At 41.6% G+C, this 20300-nt stretch overlaps 1 protein-coding gene across 1 annotated transcript in view; it reads left to right on the top strand.

The window, feature by feature from the left end:
• The window catches only part of LOC128657169 (gastrula zinc finger protein XlCGF26.1-like), a 31991-nt gene that overhangs the window by 6670 nt on the left and 5021 nt on the right, over positions 1–20300 (top strand). The window contains exons 4-8 of the mRNA XM_053711410.1: positions 5292–5399; positions 5832–5936; positions 7546–7653; positions 8360–8464; positions 12172–12279. Coding sequence (XP_053567385.1) covers positions 5292–5399; positions 5832–5936; positions 7546–7653; positions 8360–8464; positions 12172–12279 — 534 coding nt within the window. The remainder of the gene's footprint in view (positions 1–5291; positions 5400–5831; positions 5937–7545; positions 7654–8359; positions 8465–12171; positions 12280–20300) is intronic.

Below are 20300 nucleotides of genomic sequence, written 5' to 3'. Positions count from 1 at the left end.
CTTCAGATGCAGTAGTACTGGGTCTGAGTCACATAGATAAGCTGTGTGTGCTGATACACAGGTATAATTATAGTACTACAGCTGCAGTAGTACTGGGTGTGAGTCACAGACAAGCTGTATGTGCTGATACACAGGTATAATTATAGCACTACAGCTGCAGTAATACTGGGTGTGAGTCACATAGACAAGCTGTGTATGCTGATACACAGGTATAATTATAGCACTACAGCTGCAATAGTACTGGGTCTGTGTCACATAGACAAGCTGTATGTGCTGATACACAGGTATAATTATAGCACTACAGCTGCAGTAGTACTGGGTGTGAGTCACATTGACAAGCTGTATGTGCTGATACACAGGTATAATTATAGCACTACAGCTGCAGTAGTACTGGGTGTGAGTCACATTGACAAGCTGTATGTGCTGATACACAGTATAATTGTAGCACTACAGCTGCAGTAGTACTGGGTCTGAGTCACATTGACAAGCTGTGTGTGATGATACGCAGGTATAATTATAGCACTACAGCTGCAGTAGTACTGGGTCTGATCTCACATAGACCAGGTGTGTGTGCTGATACACAGGTATAATTATGGCACCACAGCTGCAGTATTACTGGGTGTGAGTCACATAGACAAGCTGTGTGTGCTGATACACAGGTATAATTATAGCACTACAGCTGCAGTAGTACTGGGTCTGAGTCACATTGACAAGCTGTGTATGCTGATACACAGGTATAATTATAGCACTACAGCTGCAATAGTACTGGGTCTGTGTCACATAGACAAGCTGTATGTGCTGATACACAGGTATAATTATAGCACTACAGCTGCAGTAGTACTGGGTGTGAGTCACATAGACAAGCTGTGTGTGCTGATACACAGTATAATTGTAGCACATAGACCAGGTGTGTGTGCTGATACACAGGTATAATTATGGCACCACAGCTGCAGTATTACTGGGTGTGAGTCACATAGACAAGCTGTGTGTGCTGATACACAGGTATAATTATAGTACTACAGCTGCAGTAGTACTGGGTGTGAGTCACAGACAAGCTGTATGTGCTGATACACAGGTATAATTATAGCACTACAGCTGCAGTAATACTGGGTGTGAGTCACATAGACAAGCTGTGTATGCTGATACACAGGTATAATTATAGCACTACAGCTGCAATAGTACTGGGTCTGTGTCACATAGACAAGCTGTATGTGCTGATACACAGGTATAATTATAGCACTACAGCTGCAGTAGTACTGGGTGTGAGTCACATAGACAAGCTGTGTGTGCTGATACACAGTATAATTGTAGCACTACAGCTGCAGTAGTACTGGGTCTGAGTCACATTGACAAGCTGTGTGTGATGATACGCAGGTATAATTATAGCACTACAGCTGCAGTAGTACTGGGTCTGATCTCACATAGACCAGGTGTGTGTGCTGATACACAGTATAATTGTAGCACTACAGCTGCAGTAGTACTGGGTCTGAGTCACATAGACAAGCTGTGTGTGCTGATACACAGTATAATTGTAGCACTACAGCTGCAGTAGTACTGGGTCTGAGTCACATTGACAAGCTGTGTGTGATGATACGCAGGTATAATTATAGCACTACAGCTGCAGTAGTACTGGGTCTGATCTCACATAGACCAGGTGTGTGTGCTGATACACAGGTATAATTATGGCACCACAGCTGCAGTATTACTGGGTGTGAGTCACATAGACAAGCTGTGTGTGCTGATACACAGGTATAATTATAGCACTACAGCTGCAGTAGTACTGGGTCTGAGTCACATAGACAAGCTGTATGTGCTGATACACAGGTATAATTATAGCACTTCAGATGCAGTAGTACTGGGTGTGAGTCACATAGACAAGCTGTATGTGCTGATACACAGGTATAATTATAGCACTACAGCTGCAGTAATACTGGGTGTGAGTCACATAGACAAGCTGTGTGTGCTGATACACAGGTATAATTATAGCACTACAGCTGCAATAGTACTGGGTCTGTGTCACATAGACAAGCTGTATGTGCTGATACACAGGTATAATTATAGCACTTCAGATGCAGTAGTACTGGGTCTGAGTCACATAGATAAGCTGTGTGTGCTGATACACAGGTATAATTATAGTACTACAGCTGCAGTAGTACTGGGTGTGAGTCACATAGACAAGCTGTGTGTGCTGATACACAGGTATAATTATTGCACTACAGCTGCAGTAGTAGTGGGTGTGTGTCATATAGACAAGCTGTGTGTGCTGATACACGGTATAATTGTAGCACTACAGCTGCAGTAGTACTGGGTCTGAGTCACATAGACGAGCTATGTGTGCTGATACACAGTATAATTATAGCACTACAGCTGCAGTAGTACTGGGTCTGTGTCACATAGACAAGCTGTGTGTGCTAATACACAGGTATAATTGTAGCACTACAGCTGCAGTAGTACTGGGTCTGTGTCACATAGACAAGCTGTGTGTGCTGATACGCAGGTATAATTATAGCACTACAGCTGCAGTAGTACTGGGTCTGATCTCACATAGACCAGCTGTGTGTGCTGATACATAAGTATAATTATAGCACCACAGCTGCAGTATTACTGGGTGTGAGTCACATAGACAAACTGTGTGTGCTGATACACAGGTATAATTATAGCACTACAGCTGCAGTAGTACTGGGTGTGAGTCACATAGACAAGCTGTGTGTGCTGATACACAGGTATAATTATAGCGCTACAGCTGCAGTATTACTTGGTCTGTGTCACATAGACAAGCTGTGTGTGCTGATACACAGTATAATTGTAGCACTACAGCTGCAGTAGTACTGGGTCTGAGTCACATAGACAAGTTGTGTGTGCTGATACACAGTATAATTGTAGCACTACAGCTGCAGTAGTACTGGGTCTGAGTCACATAGACAAGCTGTGTGTGCTGTTACACAGTATAATTGTAGCACTACAGCTGCAGTAGTACTGGGTCTGAGTCACATAGACAAGCTGTGTGTGCTGATACACAGTATAATTGTAGCACTACAGCTGCAGTAGTACTGGGTCTGTGTCACATTGACAAGCTGTGTGTGATGATACGCAGGTATAATTATAGCACTACAGCTGCAGTAGTACTGGGTCTGATTTCACATAGACCAGGTGTGTGTGCTGATACACAGGTATAATTATAGCACCACGGCTGCAGTATTACTGGGTGTGAGTCACATAGACAAGCTGTGTGTGCTAATAAACAGGTATAATTATAGCACTACAGCTGCAATAGTACTGGGTCTGAGTCACATAGACAAGCTGTGTGTGCTGATACACAGGTATAATTATAGCACTACAGCTGCAGTAGTACTGGGTCTGAGTCACATAGACAAGCTGTATGTGCTGATACACAGGTATAATTATAGCACTTCAGATGCAGTAGTACTGGGTGTGAGTCACATAGACAAGCTGTATGTGCTGATACACAGGTATAATTATAGCACTACAGCTGCAGTAATACTGGGTGTGAGTCACATAGACAAGCTGTGTGTGCTGATACACAGGTATAATTATAGCACTACAGCTGCAGTAGTACTGTGTCTGATCTCACATAGACAAGCTGTGTGTGCTGATACACAGGTATAATTATAGCACTACAGCTGCAATAGTACTGGGTCTGTGTCATATAGACAAGCTGTATGTGCTGATACACAGGTATAATTATAGCACTTCAGATGCAGTAGTACTGGGTCTGAGTCACATAGATAAGCTGTGTGTGCTGATACATAGGTATAATTATAGCACTACAGCTGCAGTAGTACTGGGTCTGAGTCACATAGACAAGCTGTATGTGCTGATACACAGGTATAATTATAGCACTTCAGATGCAGTAGTACTGGGTCTGAGTCACATAGATAAGCTGTATGCGCTGATACACAGGTATTATTATAGTACTACAGCTGCAGTAGTACTGGGTGTGAGTCACAGACAAGCTGTATGTGCTGATACACAGGTATAATTATAGCACTACAGCTGCAGTAATACTGGGTGTGAGTCACATAGACAAGCTGTGTGTGCTGATACACAGGTATAATTATAGCACTACAGCTGCAATAGTACTGGGTCTGTGTCACATAGACAAGCTGTATGTGCTGATACACAGGTATAATTATAGCACTTCAGATGCAGTAGTACTGGGTCTGAGTCACATAAATAAGCTGTATGTGCTGATACATAGGTATAATTATAGAACTACAGCTGCAGTAGTACTGGGTGTGAGTCACATAGATAAGCTGTGTGTGCTGATACACAGGTATAATTATAGCACTACAGCTACAGTAGTACTGGGTCTTTGTCACAGGCAAGCTGTGTGTGCTGATACATAGGTATAATTATAGCACTACAGCTGCAGTAGTACTGGGTCTGAGTCACATAGATAAGCTGTGTGTGCTGATACACAGGTATAATTATAGCACTACAGCTACAGTAGTACTGGGTCTTTGTCACAGGCAAGCTGCGTGTGCTGATACATAGGTATAATTATAGCACTACAGCTGCAGTAGTACTGGGTCTGAGTCACATAGACAAGCTGTGTGTGCTGATACATAGGTATAATTATAGCACTACAGCTGCAGTAGTACTGGGTGTGAGTCACATAGACAAGCTGTGTGTGCTGATACACAGTATAATTATAGCACTACAGCTGCAGTAGTACTGGGTCTGAGTCACATAGATAAGCTGTATGTGCTGATACACAGGTATAATTATAGTACTACAGCTGCAGTAGTACTGGGTGTGAGTCACATAGATAAGCTGTGTGTGCTGATACACAGGTATAATTATAGCACTACAGCTACAGTAGTACTGGGTCTTTGTCACAGGCAAGCTGTGTGTGCTGATACATAGGTATAATTATAGCACTACAGCTGCAGTAGTACTGGGTGTGAGTCACATAGACAAGCTGTGTGTTCTAAAACACGGGTATAATTGTAGTAAGTAGCAGCGCATCTGCCGTAAAATTTGATTTTATGGCAGATGTTTCAGGTGTTTGTAAGGAAGCAGGTTAAGCTAGTATAGGGAGTAATGTCCCTTTTTCATTTTGTTTTGTATTATTAAATGAAATATGATTCTTATGCAGTTGTTATCTCACTTGTTCTATCGAAAGAAAAATTATGAGATATCAGAACAATTTTATACAATTTATTTCTCAGAGAATCTCCCTGAATAACATTTAATTGAGGCAAAATGCATTGAAGGTGTCTGAATAATAAATCTGTGCTCTATCAGGTAATTTCCTGCTGTAATTACAGGGTGTCTAGAGGAAAACCCGGGCACTGGGCTATTAAATGTGAAGGAAGAGGATGAGACAGATGACATGAATAGTCATCAGACTGAAATACATTGCTCCCTCCCTGCCGGTGAGTAGTAATATGTGAGAGTCTGCCGGGGTTGTGCACACAGTTACTTACTGCTCTCCCTCCCTGCCGGTGAGTAGTAATACGTGAGAGTCTGCCGGGGCTGTGCACACAGTTACTTACTGCTCTCCCTCCCTGCCGGTGAGTAGTAATACGTGAGAGTCTGCCGGGGCTGTGCACACAGTTACTTACTGCTCTCCCTTGTAGTTTACTGTCTGGTTTATAAGCGCAGATAACAACATGAGTTTAACCCTTGTTTAGTTCATGTTGTATTTTTATACTGGGATATAGAGGATCACAGCCCAGACTAAAGGCCTTCAGCTAAAAAGTAAAAGAATAGAGGAAAGTACCACAGTGTGTGTATTTGGTGTTATTGTCTCTCTGGGAAATACATAATCATGTGATATAAAAACTGAATCTGCTTTATTTGTACAGATGAAGATAACGCTGATATAGTGAAGGTTGAGATAACAGAAGATTTGTGTGTGAGGCATCAGCTGGAAGCCCCAGATGAGGAATCCATTGACAGTATCAACCCAGGTGAGTGTGCATGTGTGTTGTGTCTGAGGGACATGGGTTACAGGTGAGTGTGCACGTGTGTTGTGTCTGAGGGACATGGGTTACAGGTGAGTGTGCATGTGTTATGTCTCAGGGACATGGGTTACAGGTGAGTGTTGTGTCTCTGGTATGCAGATTACATGTTAGTGTGCATGTATGATTATTCTGAGGGATACACGTTACAGGAGGTGTGCATGTACATAGTGTCTGAGATGTTTGGGTCACAGGTGAGTGTGCATGTACATAGTGTCTGAGATGTTTGGGTCACAGGTGAGTGTGCCTAATAAATGTGATAATCTGGTAAATATTTATCTCATATGCCCTTTTTAATTTCTGGGTCAGCACATGGTTTTATTTATAATAAGAGCGCTATTGATACATCCCACAAGGGCTACAAACAACTTACACATACAGGTGTATTCTCACTGTAAGGCTGTATGGATGTGATTCCTTTATATGGCTTAGGGACTGAGCGCGGAGGAGAACTGTATGTGTCTGATCACATGATACACTGATACACAGGTATAATTATAGCACTACAGCTACAGTAGTACTGGGTCTTTGTCACAGGCAAGCTGTGTGTGCTGATACATAGGTATAATTATAGCACTACAGCTGCAGTAGTACTGGGTCTGAGTCACATAGATAAGCTGTGTGTGCTGATACACAGGTATAATTATAGCACTACAGCTACAGTAGTACTGGGTCTTTGTCACAGGCAAGCTGCGTGTGCTGATACATAGGTATAATTATAGCACTACAGCTGCAGTAGTACTGGGTCTGAGTCACATAGACAAGCTGTGTGTGCTGATACATAGGTATAATTATAGCACTACAGCTGCAGTAGTACTGGGTGTGAGTCACATAGACAAGCTGTGTGTGCTGATACACAGTATAATTATAGCACTACAGCTGCAGTAGTACTGGGTCTGAGTCACATAGACAAGCTGTATGTGCTGATACACAGGTATAATTATAGTACTACAGCTGCAGTAGTACTGGGTGTGAGTCACATAGATAAGCTGTGTGTGCTGATACACAGGTATAATTATAGCACTACAGCTACAGTAGTACTGGGTCTTTGTCACAGGCAAGCTGTGTGTGCTGATACATAGGTATAATTATAGCACTACAGCTGCAGTAGTACTGGGTGTGAGTCACATAGACAAGCTGTGTGTGCTGATACACAGGTATAATTATAGCACTACAGCTGCAGTAGTACTGGGTGTGAGTCACATAGACAAGCTGTGTGTTCTAAAACACGGGTATAATTGTAAGTAGCAGCGCATCTGCCGTAAAATTTGATTTTATGGCAGATGTTTCAGGTGTTTGTAAGGAAGCAGGTTAAGCTAGTATAGGGAGTAATGTCCCTTTTTCATTTTGTTTTGTATTATTAAATGAAATATGATTCTTATGCAGTTGTTATCTCACTTGTTCTATCGAAAGAAAAATTATGAGATATCAGAACAATTTTATACAATTTATTTCTCAGAGAATCTCCCTGAATAACATTTAATTGAGGCAAAATGCATTGAAGGTGTCTGAATAATAAATCTGTGCTCTATCAGGTAATTTCCTGCTGTAATTACAGGGTGTCTAGAGGAAAACCCGGGCACTGGGCTATTAAATGTGAAGGAAGAGGATGAGACAGATGACATGAATAGTCATCAGACTGAAATACATTGCTCCCTCCCTGCCGGTGAGTAGTAATATGTGAGAGTCTGCCGGGGTTGTGCACACAGTTACTTACTGCTCTCCCTCCCTGCCGGTGAGTAGTAATACGTGAGAGTCTGCCGGGGCTGTGCACACAGTTACTTACTGCTCTCCCTCCCTGCCGGTGAGTAGTAATACGTGAGAGTCTGCCGGGGTTGTGCACACAGTTACTTACTGCTCTCCCTCCCTGCCGGTGAGTAGTAATACGTGAGAGTCTGCCGGGGTTGTGCACACAGTTACTTACTGCTCTCCCTCCCTGCCGGTGAGTAGTAATACGTGAGAGTCTGCCGGGGCTGTGCACACAGTTACTTACTGCTCTCCCTCCCTGCCGGTGAGTAGTAATACGTGAGTCTGCCGGGGCTGTGCACACAGTTACTTATTGCTCTCCCTCCCTGCCGGTGAGTAGTAATACGTGAGAGTCTGCCGGGGCTGTGCACACAGTTACTTACTGCTCTCCCTTGTAGTTTACTGTCTGGTTTATAAGCGCAGATAACAACATGAGTTTAACCCTTGTTTAGTTCATGTTGTATTTTTATACTGGGATATAGAGGATCACAGCCCAGACTAAAGGCCTTCAGCTAAAAAGTAAAAGAATAGAGGAAAGTACCACAGTGTGTGTATTTGGTGTTATTGTCTCTCTGGGAAATACATAATCATGTGATATAAAAACTGAATCTGCTTTATTTGTACAGATGAAGATAACGCTGATATAGTGAAGGTTGAGATAACAGAAGATTTGTGTGTGAGGCATCAGCTGGAAGCCCCAGATGAGGAATCCATTGACAGTATCAACCCAGGTGAGTGTGCATGTGTGTTGTGTCTGAGGGACATGGGTTACAGGTGAGTGTGCACGTGTGTTGTGTCTGAGGGACATGGGTTACAGGTGAGTGTGCATGTGTTATGTCTCAGGGACATGGGTTACAGGTGAGTGTTGTGTCTCTGGTATGCAGATTACATGTTAGTGTGCATGTATGATTATTCTGAGGGATACACGTTACAGGAGGTGTGCATGTACATAGTGTCTGAGATGTTTGGGTCACAGGTGAGTGTGCATGTACATAGTGTCTGAGATGTTTGGGTCACAGGTGAGTGTGCCTAATAAATGTGATAATCTGGTAAATATTTATCTCATATGCCCTTTTTAATTTCTGGGTCAGCACATGGTTTTATTTATAATAAGAGCGCTATTGATACATCCCACAAGGGCTACAAACAACTTACACATACAGGTGTATTCTCACTGTAAGGCTGTATGGATGTGATTCCTTTATATGGCTTATGGACTGAGCGCGGAGGAGAACTGTATGTGTCTGATCACATGAAGACTGAGAAGGATGAAGTTCCTATAAATACAGCTACAGGTGATTATAGCTTATTAAAGGGACATTGTACACTAGATTATTTTTGCATAAATGTTTTGTAGATGATCCATTTATATAGCCCATCCGGGAGTGTTTTGTATAAATGTATAGTTTTGCTTATTTTTTTATATCGTGCTGCTTTTCAGACTCTTAACCAAGCCCCAAAGTTTTAGATGTATACTGATGTGTGTGGCTTCTGTTTGTATAATCTGTTTTTCACTGAGTGTCCCAGCCTAACCTCAAAGAAACATATATATTGACAGCAGATAATAGCCATAGGCCCAGCAAGTCTGCCCGATATTAGCTAAAACTATGAACTTATCTAGTTTGTAGGGTAGCCTTATGCTTGTCCCAGGCATTCCTAAAGTCTGCCACAGTGTTTGTTCTAACTACCTCTTGTGGAAGTTTATTCAATGAATCAATCACCCTTTCTGTAAAGAAGTGCTTCCTCAAATTACTCCTCATACTACCCTTCAGCTTAAGACCATGGCCCTTTGTTCTTGAATTTTCCTTTTTATGTAAAATACTCACTGGCTCAGTTTTACTAAGCCCTTTAATATACTTGAAAGTTGCTATCAAATCACCTCTTTCCCTCAACAACAGTGCTAAACTGGGAGCTTCTAAGTAAGTTTTTAAAGGTTTTATAGATCAGTATCTGTGCATATTCTTCTTAATATTAGTGTCTGTTACATGCAGTTAAGCAAAGGAAGGATTCTGTGATGTGACATTTTATCTCATGTAAATAACAGATATATTTACTCAGATGGTTATACAGCAGATAGTGTAAGTCTTAGGTAAATAACAGATATATTATATACATTATATAGTTACACAGCAGACAGTGTAAGGCTTAGGTAAATAACAGATATATTATATACATTATATAGTTACACAGCAGACAGTGTAAGTCTTATATAAATAACAGATATATTATATACATTATATAGTTACACAGCAGACAGTGTAAGGCTTAGGTAAATAACAGATATATTGTATACATTATATAGTTACACAGCAGACTGTGTAAGGCTTATGTAAATAACAGATATACGTATTATATACATTATATAGTTGCACAGCAGACAGTGTAAGGCTAATGTAAATAACAGATATATTATATACATTATATAGTTACACAGCAGACAGTGTAAGTGTTATGTAAATAACAGATATATTATATACATTATATAGTTACACAGCAGACAGTGTAAGTGTTATGTAAATAACAGATATATTATATACATTATATAGTTACACAGCAGACAGTGTAAGGCTTAGGTAAATAACAGATATATTATATAAAAAACAAAGGTAATGTCTTCCAGCACTGGTGATGGGAGTGCAAGCCTGGGGAGCTACTGCCAAAGCTCCAGATCAATCACTGTATACAAAAAATTCAAGCAGCACCTCCACTTTTACACAAATATCTGTTTTTATTGTACCAAGACACAAAAATCCATTATATACATTATACAGTTACACAGCAGACAGTGTAAGTCTTATATAAATAACAGATATATTATATACATTATATAGTTACACAGCAGACAGTGTAAGGCTTATGTAAATAACAGATATATTATATACATTATATAGTTACACAGCAGACAGTGTAAGTCTTATATAAATAACAGATATATTATATACATTATATAGTTACACAGCAGACAGTGTAAGTGTTATGTAAATAACAGATATATTATATACATTATATAGTTACACAGCAGACAGTGTAAGGCTTAGGTAAATAACAGATATATTATATAAAAAACAAAGGTAATGTCTTCCAGCACTGGTGATGGGAGTGCAAGCCTGGGGAGCTACTGCCAAAGCTCCAGATCAATCACTGTATACAAAAAATTCAAGCAGCACCTCCACTTTTACACAGATATCTGTTTTTATTGTACCAAGACACAAAAATCCATTATATACATTATACAGTTACACAGCAGACAGTGTAAGTCTTATATAAATAACAGATATATTATATACATTATATAGTTACACAGCAGACAGTGTAAGGCTTATGTAAATAACAGATATATTATATACATTATATAGTTACACAGCAGACAGTGTAAGGCTTAGGTAAATAACAGATATATTATATACATTATATAGTTACACAGCAGACAGTGTAAGGCTTAGGTAAATAACAGCTATATTATATACATTATATAGTTACACAGCAGACAGTGTAAGTCTTATATAAATAACAGATATATTATATACATTATATAGTTACACAGCAGACTGTGTAAGGCTTATGTAAATAACAGATATATACATATTATATACATTATATAGTTACACAGCAGACAGTGTAAGTCTTATGTAAATAACAGATATATTATATACATTATATAGTTACACAGCAGTGTAAGACTTAGGTAAATCAAATACAGTTTTTAGCAAACAAAATGAACCTGCTGACTTAGCCACAAAACTCTGTAATATTCCTCTCAGCTCATCCATGTGATTTCACAGCTGTTGCCAACCTGACAGAATTGAAAGTTTGAAAATTGTAATTTAAATGATAGTTTTCTTTGATTATTTTAAGCCTTTTTTGTTTTCTATGTGACATGTTTGAGGGGCACAGGTCAGGTGTGAGTGTTTGTGTGTGACATGTCAGGGACACAGGGCAACCGTTATTATACATGTGTGACATGTCTGAGGGCACCGGTGAGTGTATGTGTGTGACATGTCTGAGGAATGCAGTCACAGGTGAGTGTATGTGTGTGACGTGTCTGAGGGATGCAGGCACAGGTGAGTGTATGTGTGTGATGTGTCTGAAGGATGCAGGCACAGGTGAGTGTATGTGTGTGACGTGTCTGAGGGATGCAGGCACAGGTGAGTGTATGTGTGTGACGTGTCTGAGGGATGCAGACACAGGTGAGTGTATGCGTGTGACATGTCTGAGGGATGCAGGCACAGGTGAGTGTATGTGTCTGAGGGATGCAGGGCACAGGTGAGTGTATGTGTGTGACATTTCTGAGGGATGCAGACACAGGTGAGTGTATGTGTGTGACATGTCTGAGGGATGCAGGTACAGGTGAGTGTACATGTGAAATTCAGATATTGCAATTTTTTTGTGCAGTGCTATAAAGTTTAAATGTGACTATTTATTTATATGATCTATGCAGGTGATGTTAAGACTGAAGTCACACTTAATGTTGAACAAACAAATGACCTGTATGTAAAGAATCAGCAGGAAGCTGTGAAGCAGGAAATCAGTGACCACATCAGTACAGGTGAGTGTATGTGTGTGATGTGCCTGAGGGATACAGGGCACAGGTGAGTTTACGTGTGTGATGTGTCTGAGGGATACAGGGCACAGGTGAGTGTACATGTGTGATGTGTCTGAGGGATACAGGGCACAGGTGAGTGTACATGTGTGATGTGTCTGAGGGATACAGGGTACAGGTGAGTGTGTATGTGTGATGTGTCTGAGGGATACAGGGTACAGGTGAGTGTACGTGCGTGATGTGTCTGAGGGATACAGGGTACAGGTGAGTGTACATGTGTGTGTCTGAGGGATACAGGGTACAGGTGAGTGTGTATGTGTGATGTGTCTGAGGGATACAGGGTACAGGTGAGTGTACGTGTGTGATGTGTCTGAGGGATACAGGGTACAGGTGAGTGTACGTGTGTGATGTGTCTGAGGGATACAGGGCACAGGTGAGTGTACATGTGTGATGTGTCTGAGGGATACAGGGCACAGGTGAGTGTACATGTGTGATGTGTCTGAGGGATACAGGGCACAGGTGAGTGTACATGTGTGATGTGTCTGAGGGATACAGGGCACAGGTGAGTGTACATGTGTGATGTGTCTGAGGGATACAGGGCACAGGTGAGTGCACGTGTGTGATGTGTCTGAGGGATACAGGGCACAGGTGAGTGCACGTGTGTGATGTGTCTGAGGGATACAGGGCACAGGTGAGTGTACGTGTGTGATGTGTCTGAGGGATACAGGGCACAGGTGAGTGTACATGTGTGATGTGTCTGAGGGATACAGGGCACAGGTGAGTGCATCTGTCCCACTAGGCACAAGGAGGTTTTTTATTAGGGAAGAGAGATACATTTTTAGACCCCTCATCTCAATAAAACACAGATGAGAACTCCAAATTTTTTTGTAGTTGATTGTGATATGATTTATGTGGGACTGAAATCCAAGTCTAAATTCAGTGAGTGCAAAATCCTGAAAATGACTTCATCTCAGGGGAAAGATATTTCTTAGTAAAGAAAAAAATGTGTCTGAACTTAAAGGGATAGTAAACTACAAAATTTTCTTTTATGGTTCAGATAGAACATACAATTTTAAACAAGTTTCCAATTTACTTCTATTATCAAATTTGCTTCATTCTCTTGTTATCCATTGCTGAAGGGACAGCATTGCACTACTGGCAGCTAGCTAAACATATCTAGTTAGCCAATCACAAGAGACAAATTTATGCAGGCACCAATTAGCAGCAGCTCCTACTAGTGGATGATATGTGCGTATTCATTTTTAACAAGAAATACTAAGAGAACAAAGTACATTTGAAAATAGAAGTGAATTTAAGTGTCATGAATCGTGCAAGTTTAATTTTGACTTTCCTATCCCTTGAATTAAATCCCTAAACAAAATCTTATATCTTGTGCCATATCACTGTTATATTCTCTGTCACAAGCAACACATGTTAAAGGGACATAAAACAAGTTGAGATAGAGGCAAAATATAATATGTACATTAATTAATTTACCTGCAAATTTATACTGCAGTGCCTCGCCATTAACCCTTTCTTTTAAGTTTCTGAATTGCACAGCTCCCCCCACACAATTCCTTTTTATGGCCGTTTTCTTCAACTAAGGATATCTAAATAATGAAGCAAAATAAACAATAGAAGTAAATTGTTATGTTGTTTAAATTTGTATTCTCTATCTGAATCACGAAAGAAAGATTTTGGGTTTAGTGGTCCTTTAAGTCATCATGTGGCCACTACAAATTAGTGGATCTTGAACTTTTGTGTTGCATCTTTTTGTTTTGAACACATGTGTCAGCCCTTCAGTACAGCCCTGCGTCATTTATATTTAGTCTGATAAGGAGACAATGTCTGCAGGATTACTTAACCCTTAAGTCAGTTCCAATTTTTAATTTTAGTGCAGTTTTAAAGCCCTGTAAGAATAATTGCTTACAATCTTTGAAAACGTACATTTATCTGAAATCCATATTTCTCTTGCAAGGTGTGTCCAGTCCACGGATTCATCCTTTACTTGTGGGATATTCTCATTCCCTACAGGAAGTGGCAAAGAGAGCACACAGCAAAGCTGTCCATATAGCTCCCCCTCTAGCTCTACCCCCCAGTCATTCTCTTTGCCGGCTCTAAGCACTAGGGTCTCTCTACGGGAGGGTAAAGTGAATGTGGTGTTAGAATTGTAGTTTTATATCTTCAATCAAGAGTTTGTTATTTTTAAATGGTACCGGTTTGTACTCTTTACTCTCTAGCAGAAAAGTGATGAAGAATTCTGCTGAGAGGAAAATGATTTTAGCATGTTGTAACTAAAATCCACTGCTGTTCCCACACAGGACTGAGGAGTACCAGAAAACTTCAGTTGGGGGGAACAGTTTGCAGGCTTGACTGCAATGAGGTATGTTCAGTCATTTATTTCTAGACAAGACTGAGATAATGCTAGAAGACTGACAAGATCCCCATGTGGGGAGGGTAAGCTATGTTCTGGGACTTAGTATAGAATTGAATGCTTACATAACAGGGCTAAATAGGCTGGTTGACACTAATGCAGGGCAATCTATTTATTTAAGAAATACTCGTTGGAGACACTTTTTAAAGCACTTTGGAGTGTTACTGGGGTTATTATCCACATGGCATAAATTTAGTAATTTAGAAGTGATTTTTGTAGGCCTCACAACTCTGGAGTGGGAGGGGCCTAATTTTGCGCCTCAGATGCGCAGTTAGAATTGAAAGACTGTTCATGCTGCTTCACATGGAGGGTCCAGCTGCTGATTGAGGGCCTAAAAGAAGCTTTATTCCCCCAAAACTGATCCCTAAGGACAGGTAGGGCCACAGCAATAAGCTGTGGCAAGGTGCTGTAGTTAATTAACCGGTTGTTGGCTTTAGGCTGCTCCGGTTTGGGCATTAAGGGGTTAATCGTTCTGAAACTTGTGGTGCAATCATATTAAAGCCTTAGGTACATACTGTGAAAAGGATTGGTGCATTTTTCACTGTTTTGCAAAATTGTGTGCTCTTTTTATTTCTTAAAGGCACAGTAACATTTTTTCAAATTGTGTTTTTTATTTGATTAAAGTGTTTTCCAAGCCTGCTTGTGTATACTACTAGTCTGTTAAACATGTCTGACACTAAGGAAAATCCTTGTTCAATGTGTTTAGAAGCCATGGTGGAACCCCCTCTCAGAATGTGTCCCAATTGCACTAATATGTCTATACACTTTAATGATCATATTGTTGCACTTAAAAGTGTGGCCCTAGATGATTCTCAGACTGAAGGTAATGAGGATAGTCCGCCTACCTCTCCCCATGTGTCACAACCAGTTACGCCCGCTCAAGCGATGCCTAGTACCTCTAGTGCGTCTGCCCCTATTACATTGCAACAACTAGCGACAGTCATGGATAATTCCCTTGCGGCCTTTCTATCCAAACTGCCAGTTTTTCCTGCAAAGCGCGATAGCTCTGTTTTAAGAACAGATTATGAGCAGTCTGAAGCTTTGGTAGCCTTATCTGATGTACCCTCACAACACTCCAAAGTGGGGGTGAGGGATTTGATGTCTGAGGGAGAAATTTCCGACTCAGGAAAAGTTTCTCATCAGGCAGAGTCAGATTCATTAGCGTTTAAATTTAAACTGGAACACCTCCGCGTATTGCTCAGGGAGGTATTAGCCACTCTGGATGATTGTGACCCTATGGTGGTCCCAGAGAAATTGTGTAAAATGGACAAGTACCTAGAGTTCCCTGTATACACTGATGCGTTTCTGATCCCTAAAAGGGTTGCGGATATTGTTACTAGGGAGTGGGATAGACCAGGTGTCCCTTTTGTTTCCCCCCCCCCCCCTATTTTTAAGAAAATGTTCCCCATAACTGACCCCAGGCGGGACTCGTGGCAGACGGTCCCTAAGGTAGAGGGGGCTGTTTCTTCACTTGCTTAGCGCACAACCATACCAATTGAAGACAGTTGTGCTTTTAAAGATCCTATGGATAAAAAGTTAGAAGGTTTACTTAAGAAAATTTATGTTCAACAAGGTTTCCTTCTCCTACCTATTGCCTGCATTATTCCTGTAACTACTGCAGCTGCTTTCTGGTTTGAGGCGCTGGAGGAGTCGCTCCAGACGGAGACCTCGTATGACGAAATTATGGATAGAATGAAGGCTCTAAAGCTGGCTAATTCTTTTATCACAGATGCCGCTTCGCAATTAGCTAAGTTAGCGGCAAAAAAATCAGGTTTCGCCATTATGGCACGCAGAGCGCTTTGGCTCAAGTCATGGTTAGCCGATGTGTCGTCAAAATCCAAATGATTAAATATCCCTTTCAAGGGAAAGACCCTTTTCAGGCCAGAATTGAAAGAGATTATTTCAGAAATCACCGGGGGAAAGGGCCATGCTCTCCCTCAGGACAAGCCCTTTAAGGCTAGAAACAAAGCTAATTTTCGTTCCTTTCGTAACTTCAGGAGCGGTCCCGCTTCAGCCTCTACAGCTGCAAAGCAAGAGGGTAACGCTTCACAGCCCAAGGCAACCTGGAAGCCTTACCAGGGCTGGAACAAGGGTAAACAGGCCAAAAAGCCTGCAGCTGCTACCAAGACAGCATGAAGGGATAGCCCCCGATCGGGGACCGGATCTAGTAGGGGGCAGACTCTCTCTCTTCGCTCTGGCCTGGGCAAGAGATGTTCACGATCCCTGGGCATTAGAGATTGTTACCCAGGGATATCTTCTAGAATTCAAGGCTTCCCCTCCAAGGGGAAGGTTCCACATTTCTCGTCTGTCTACAGACCAGACAAAGAAAGAGGCGTTTTTACGCTGTGTCAAAGATCTACTTACAATGGGAGTGATCCACCCAGTTCCAATTGCAGAACAAGGACTGGGGTTTTACTCAAACCTGTTTGTGGTTCCCAAAAAAGAAGGAACTTTCAGACCAATCCTGGATCTCAAAATTCTAAACAAATTCCTCAGAGTCCCATCATTCAAGATGGAGACCATTCGGACAATCTTACCAATGATCCAGGAGGGTCAATATATGACTACTGTGGATCTAAAGGATGCGTATCTGCATATTCCTATCCACAAAGATCATCCCCAGTTTCTCAGGTTCGCCTTTCTGGACAAGCATTATCAGTTTGTGGCTCTTCCTTTCGGGTTGGCCACTGCTCCCAGGATTTTCACAAAGGTGCTAGGGTCCCTCCTGGTGGTGCTAAGACCGCGGGGCATAGCAGTGGTGCCTTACTTAGACAACATCTTAATTCAGGCGTCGACTTCCAAAGAACCAAGTCTCACATGGAGATCGTATTGGCCTTTCTGAGGTCTCACGGGTGGAAGGTGAACGTAAAAAAGAGTTCTCTCTCCCCCCTCACAAGAGTTCCATTCCTAGGAACCCTGATAGACTCGGTAGAAATGAAAATATTTCTGACGGAGGTCAGAAAGTTAAAACTCTTAACTACTTGCCGAGCTCTTCATTCCATTCCTCGGCCATCTGTAGCTCAGTGCATGGAGACAATCGGACTAATGGTAGCGGCAATGGACATAGTCCCTTTTGCTCGGATACACCTCAGACCACTGCAACTATGCATGCTCAAACAGTGAAATGGGGATTATGCAGATTTGACTCCTCAAATTCAGTTGGACCAGGAGACCAGAGATTCTCTTCTCTGGTGGTTGTCTCGGGATCACCTGTCTCAGGGAATATGTTTCCGCAGACCAGAGTGGATCATTGTAACGACTGATGCCAGTCTGTTAGGCTGGGGTGCGGTCTGGGACTCCCTGAAAGCTTAGGGCTTATGGTCTCGGGAAGAAACTCTTCTCCCGATAAACATTCTGGAACTGAGGGCGATATTCAACGCTCTTTAGGCATGGCCTCAACTAGCTGCGGCCAAATTTATCAGATTTCAGTCGGACAACATCACGACTGTAGCTTACGTCAATCATCAGGGGGGAACAAAGAGTTCCCTAGCGATGACGGAAGTAACCAAAATAATCAGGTGGGCGGAGGATCACTCCTGCCATCTCTCAGCAATTCACATCCCAGGAGTAGACAACTGGGAGGCGGATTTTCTAAGTCGTCAGACTTTTCACCCGGGGGAGTGGGAACTCCACCCGGAGGTATTTGCCCAGCTGACTCCGCTATGGGGCACTCCAGAGTTGGATCTGATGGCGTCCCGTCAGAACGCCAAACTTCCTCTCTACGGGTCAAGGTCCCGGGACCCCAAGGCGTTATTGATAGATGCTCTAGCAGCGCCTTGGTCCTTCAATCTGGCTTATGTTTTTCCACCGTTTCCTCTCCTCCCTCGTCTGGTCGCCAGAATCAAACAGGAGAAGGCTTCAGTGATTCTGATAGCGCCTGCGTGGCGACGCAGGACTTGGTATGTAGACCTAGTGGACATGTCATCTGTCCCACCATGGACACTGCCAATGAGGCAGGATCTTCTAATACAGGGTCCTTTCAAGCATCCAAATCTAGTTTCTCTACGTCTGACTGCTTGGAGATTGAACGCTTAATTCTATCAAAGCGTGGTTTCTCTGAGTCAGTTATAGATACTCTGATTCAGGCTAGAAAGCCTGTCACCAGGAAAATCTACCATAAGATATGGCGGAAATATCTTTGTTGGTGTGAATCCAAGGGTTACTCATGGAGTAAAATTAGGATTCCCAGGATATTGTCCTTTCTCCAAGAAGGATTGTCAGCTAGTTCCTTAAAAGGACAAATATCTGCTCTGTCTATTCTTTTACACAAGCGTCTGGTAGACGTTCAAGCGTTTGCTCAGGCTTTAGTCAGAATCAAGCCTGTCTATAAACCTGTGGCTCCGCCATGGAGTCTAAATCTAGTTCTTTCAGTTCTTCAAGAGGTTCCGTTTGAACCTTTACATTCCATAGATATTAAGTTGTTATCTTGGAAAGTTTTGTTTTTGGTAGCTATCTCTTCTGCTTGAAGAGTTTCAGAGTTATCTGCCTTACAGTGTGATTCACCTTACCTGGTGTTCCACGCAGATAAGGTAGTTTTGCGTACCAAGCCTGGTTTTCTTCCTAAAGTTGTTTCTAACAAGAATATTAACCAGGAAATAGTTGTTCCTTCTCTGTGTCCTAATCCATCTTCAAAGAAGGAACGTCTACTACACAATCTTGATGTAGTTTGTGCTTTAAAGTTCTATTTACAAGCAACTAAGGATTTCAGACAAACATCTTCCTTGTTTGTTATCTATTCTGGTAAGAGGAGAGGTCAGAAAGCGACTGCTACCTCTCTTTCCTTTTGGCTGAAAAGCATCATCCGTTTGGCCTATGAGACTGCTGGCCAGCAGCCTCCTGAAAGAATTACTGCTCATTCTACCAGAGCAGTGGCTTCCACATGGGCTTTCAAAAATGAGGCTTCTGTTGAACAGATTTAAATAAATTTCTTTCTCTTGCAGTGTATCCAGTCCACGGCCCACCCTGGCATTTAAGTCAGGTAAAAAAAAAATTGTTTAAACTACAGTCACCACTGCACCCTATGGTTTCTCCTTTTTCTTCCTAACCTTTGGTCGAATGACTGGGGGGTGGAGCTAGAGGAGGAGCTATATGGACAGCTTTGCTGTGTGCTCTCTTTGCCACTTCCTGTAGGGAATGAGAATATCCCACAAGTAAAGGATGAATCTGTGGACTGGATATACCGCAAGAGAAAGTAATTTATCAGGTAAGCATAAATTCTGTTTTTGTTCTAGAGAGGGGTACAACATGCAATGAAGAGAAAACAAGCTTTACAAAGTCAATAAAGGAGGCATTATGACTGGGGAAAAAATCTAAAGCAACATTTGTGCACACAAACAATAGTTGTAAAGTGTTTTTTTTTTTTTACTAAAGTAATTGTTTTCCAGAACTGTATACAACACTTTGAAATATTTATTTTTCAATTAATCTTCATAGAACTTATTAGCAGAATTAATTTCAGATATATTTACTTGCATATGTTCACCATATAGTGTTTTTAAACATAAATGTACTTTTTAATATGAAATTATGTGAATAAAGTCTTCATTACAGGTGAAGAATATGCAGTATAAATGTAACATTCTGGAACAAACAA

Source organism: Bombina bombina, chromosome 4, assembly GCF_027579735.1.
Source record: "Bombina bombina isolate aBomBom1 chromosome 4, aBomBom1.pri, whole genome shotgun sequence".
Taxonomy (NCBI): Eukaryota; Metazoa; Chordata; class Amphibia; order Anura; family Bombinatoridae; genus Bombina; species Bombina bombina.
The sequence above is the reverse complement of the archived record's forward strand: the minus strand, read 5'-3'. Positions and strand labels throughout refer to the sequence as shown.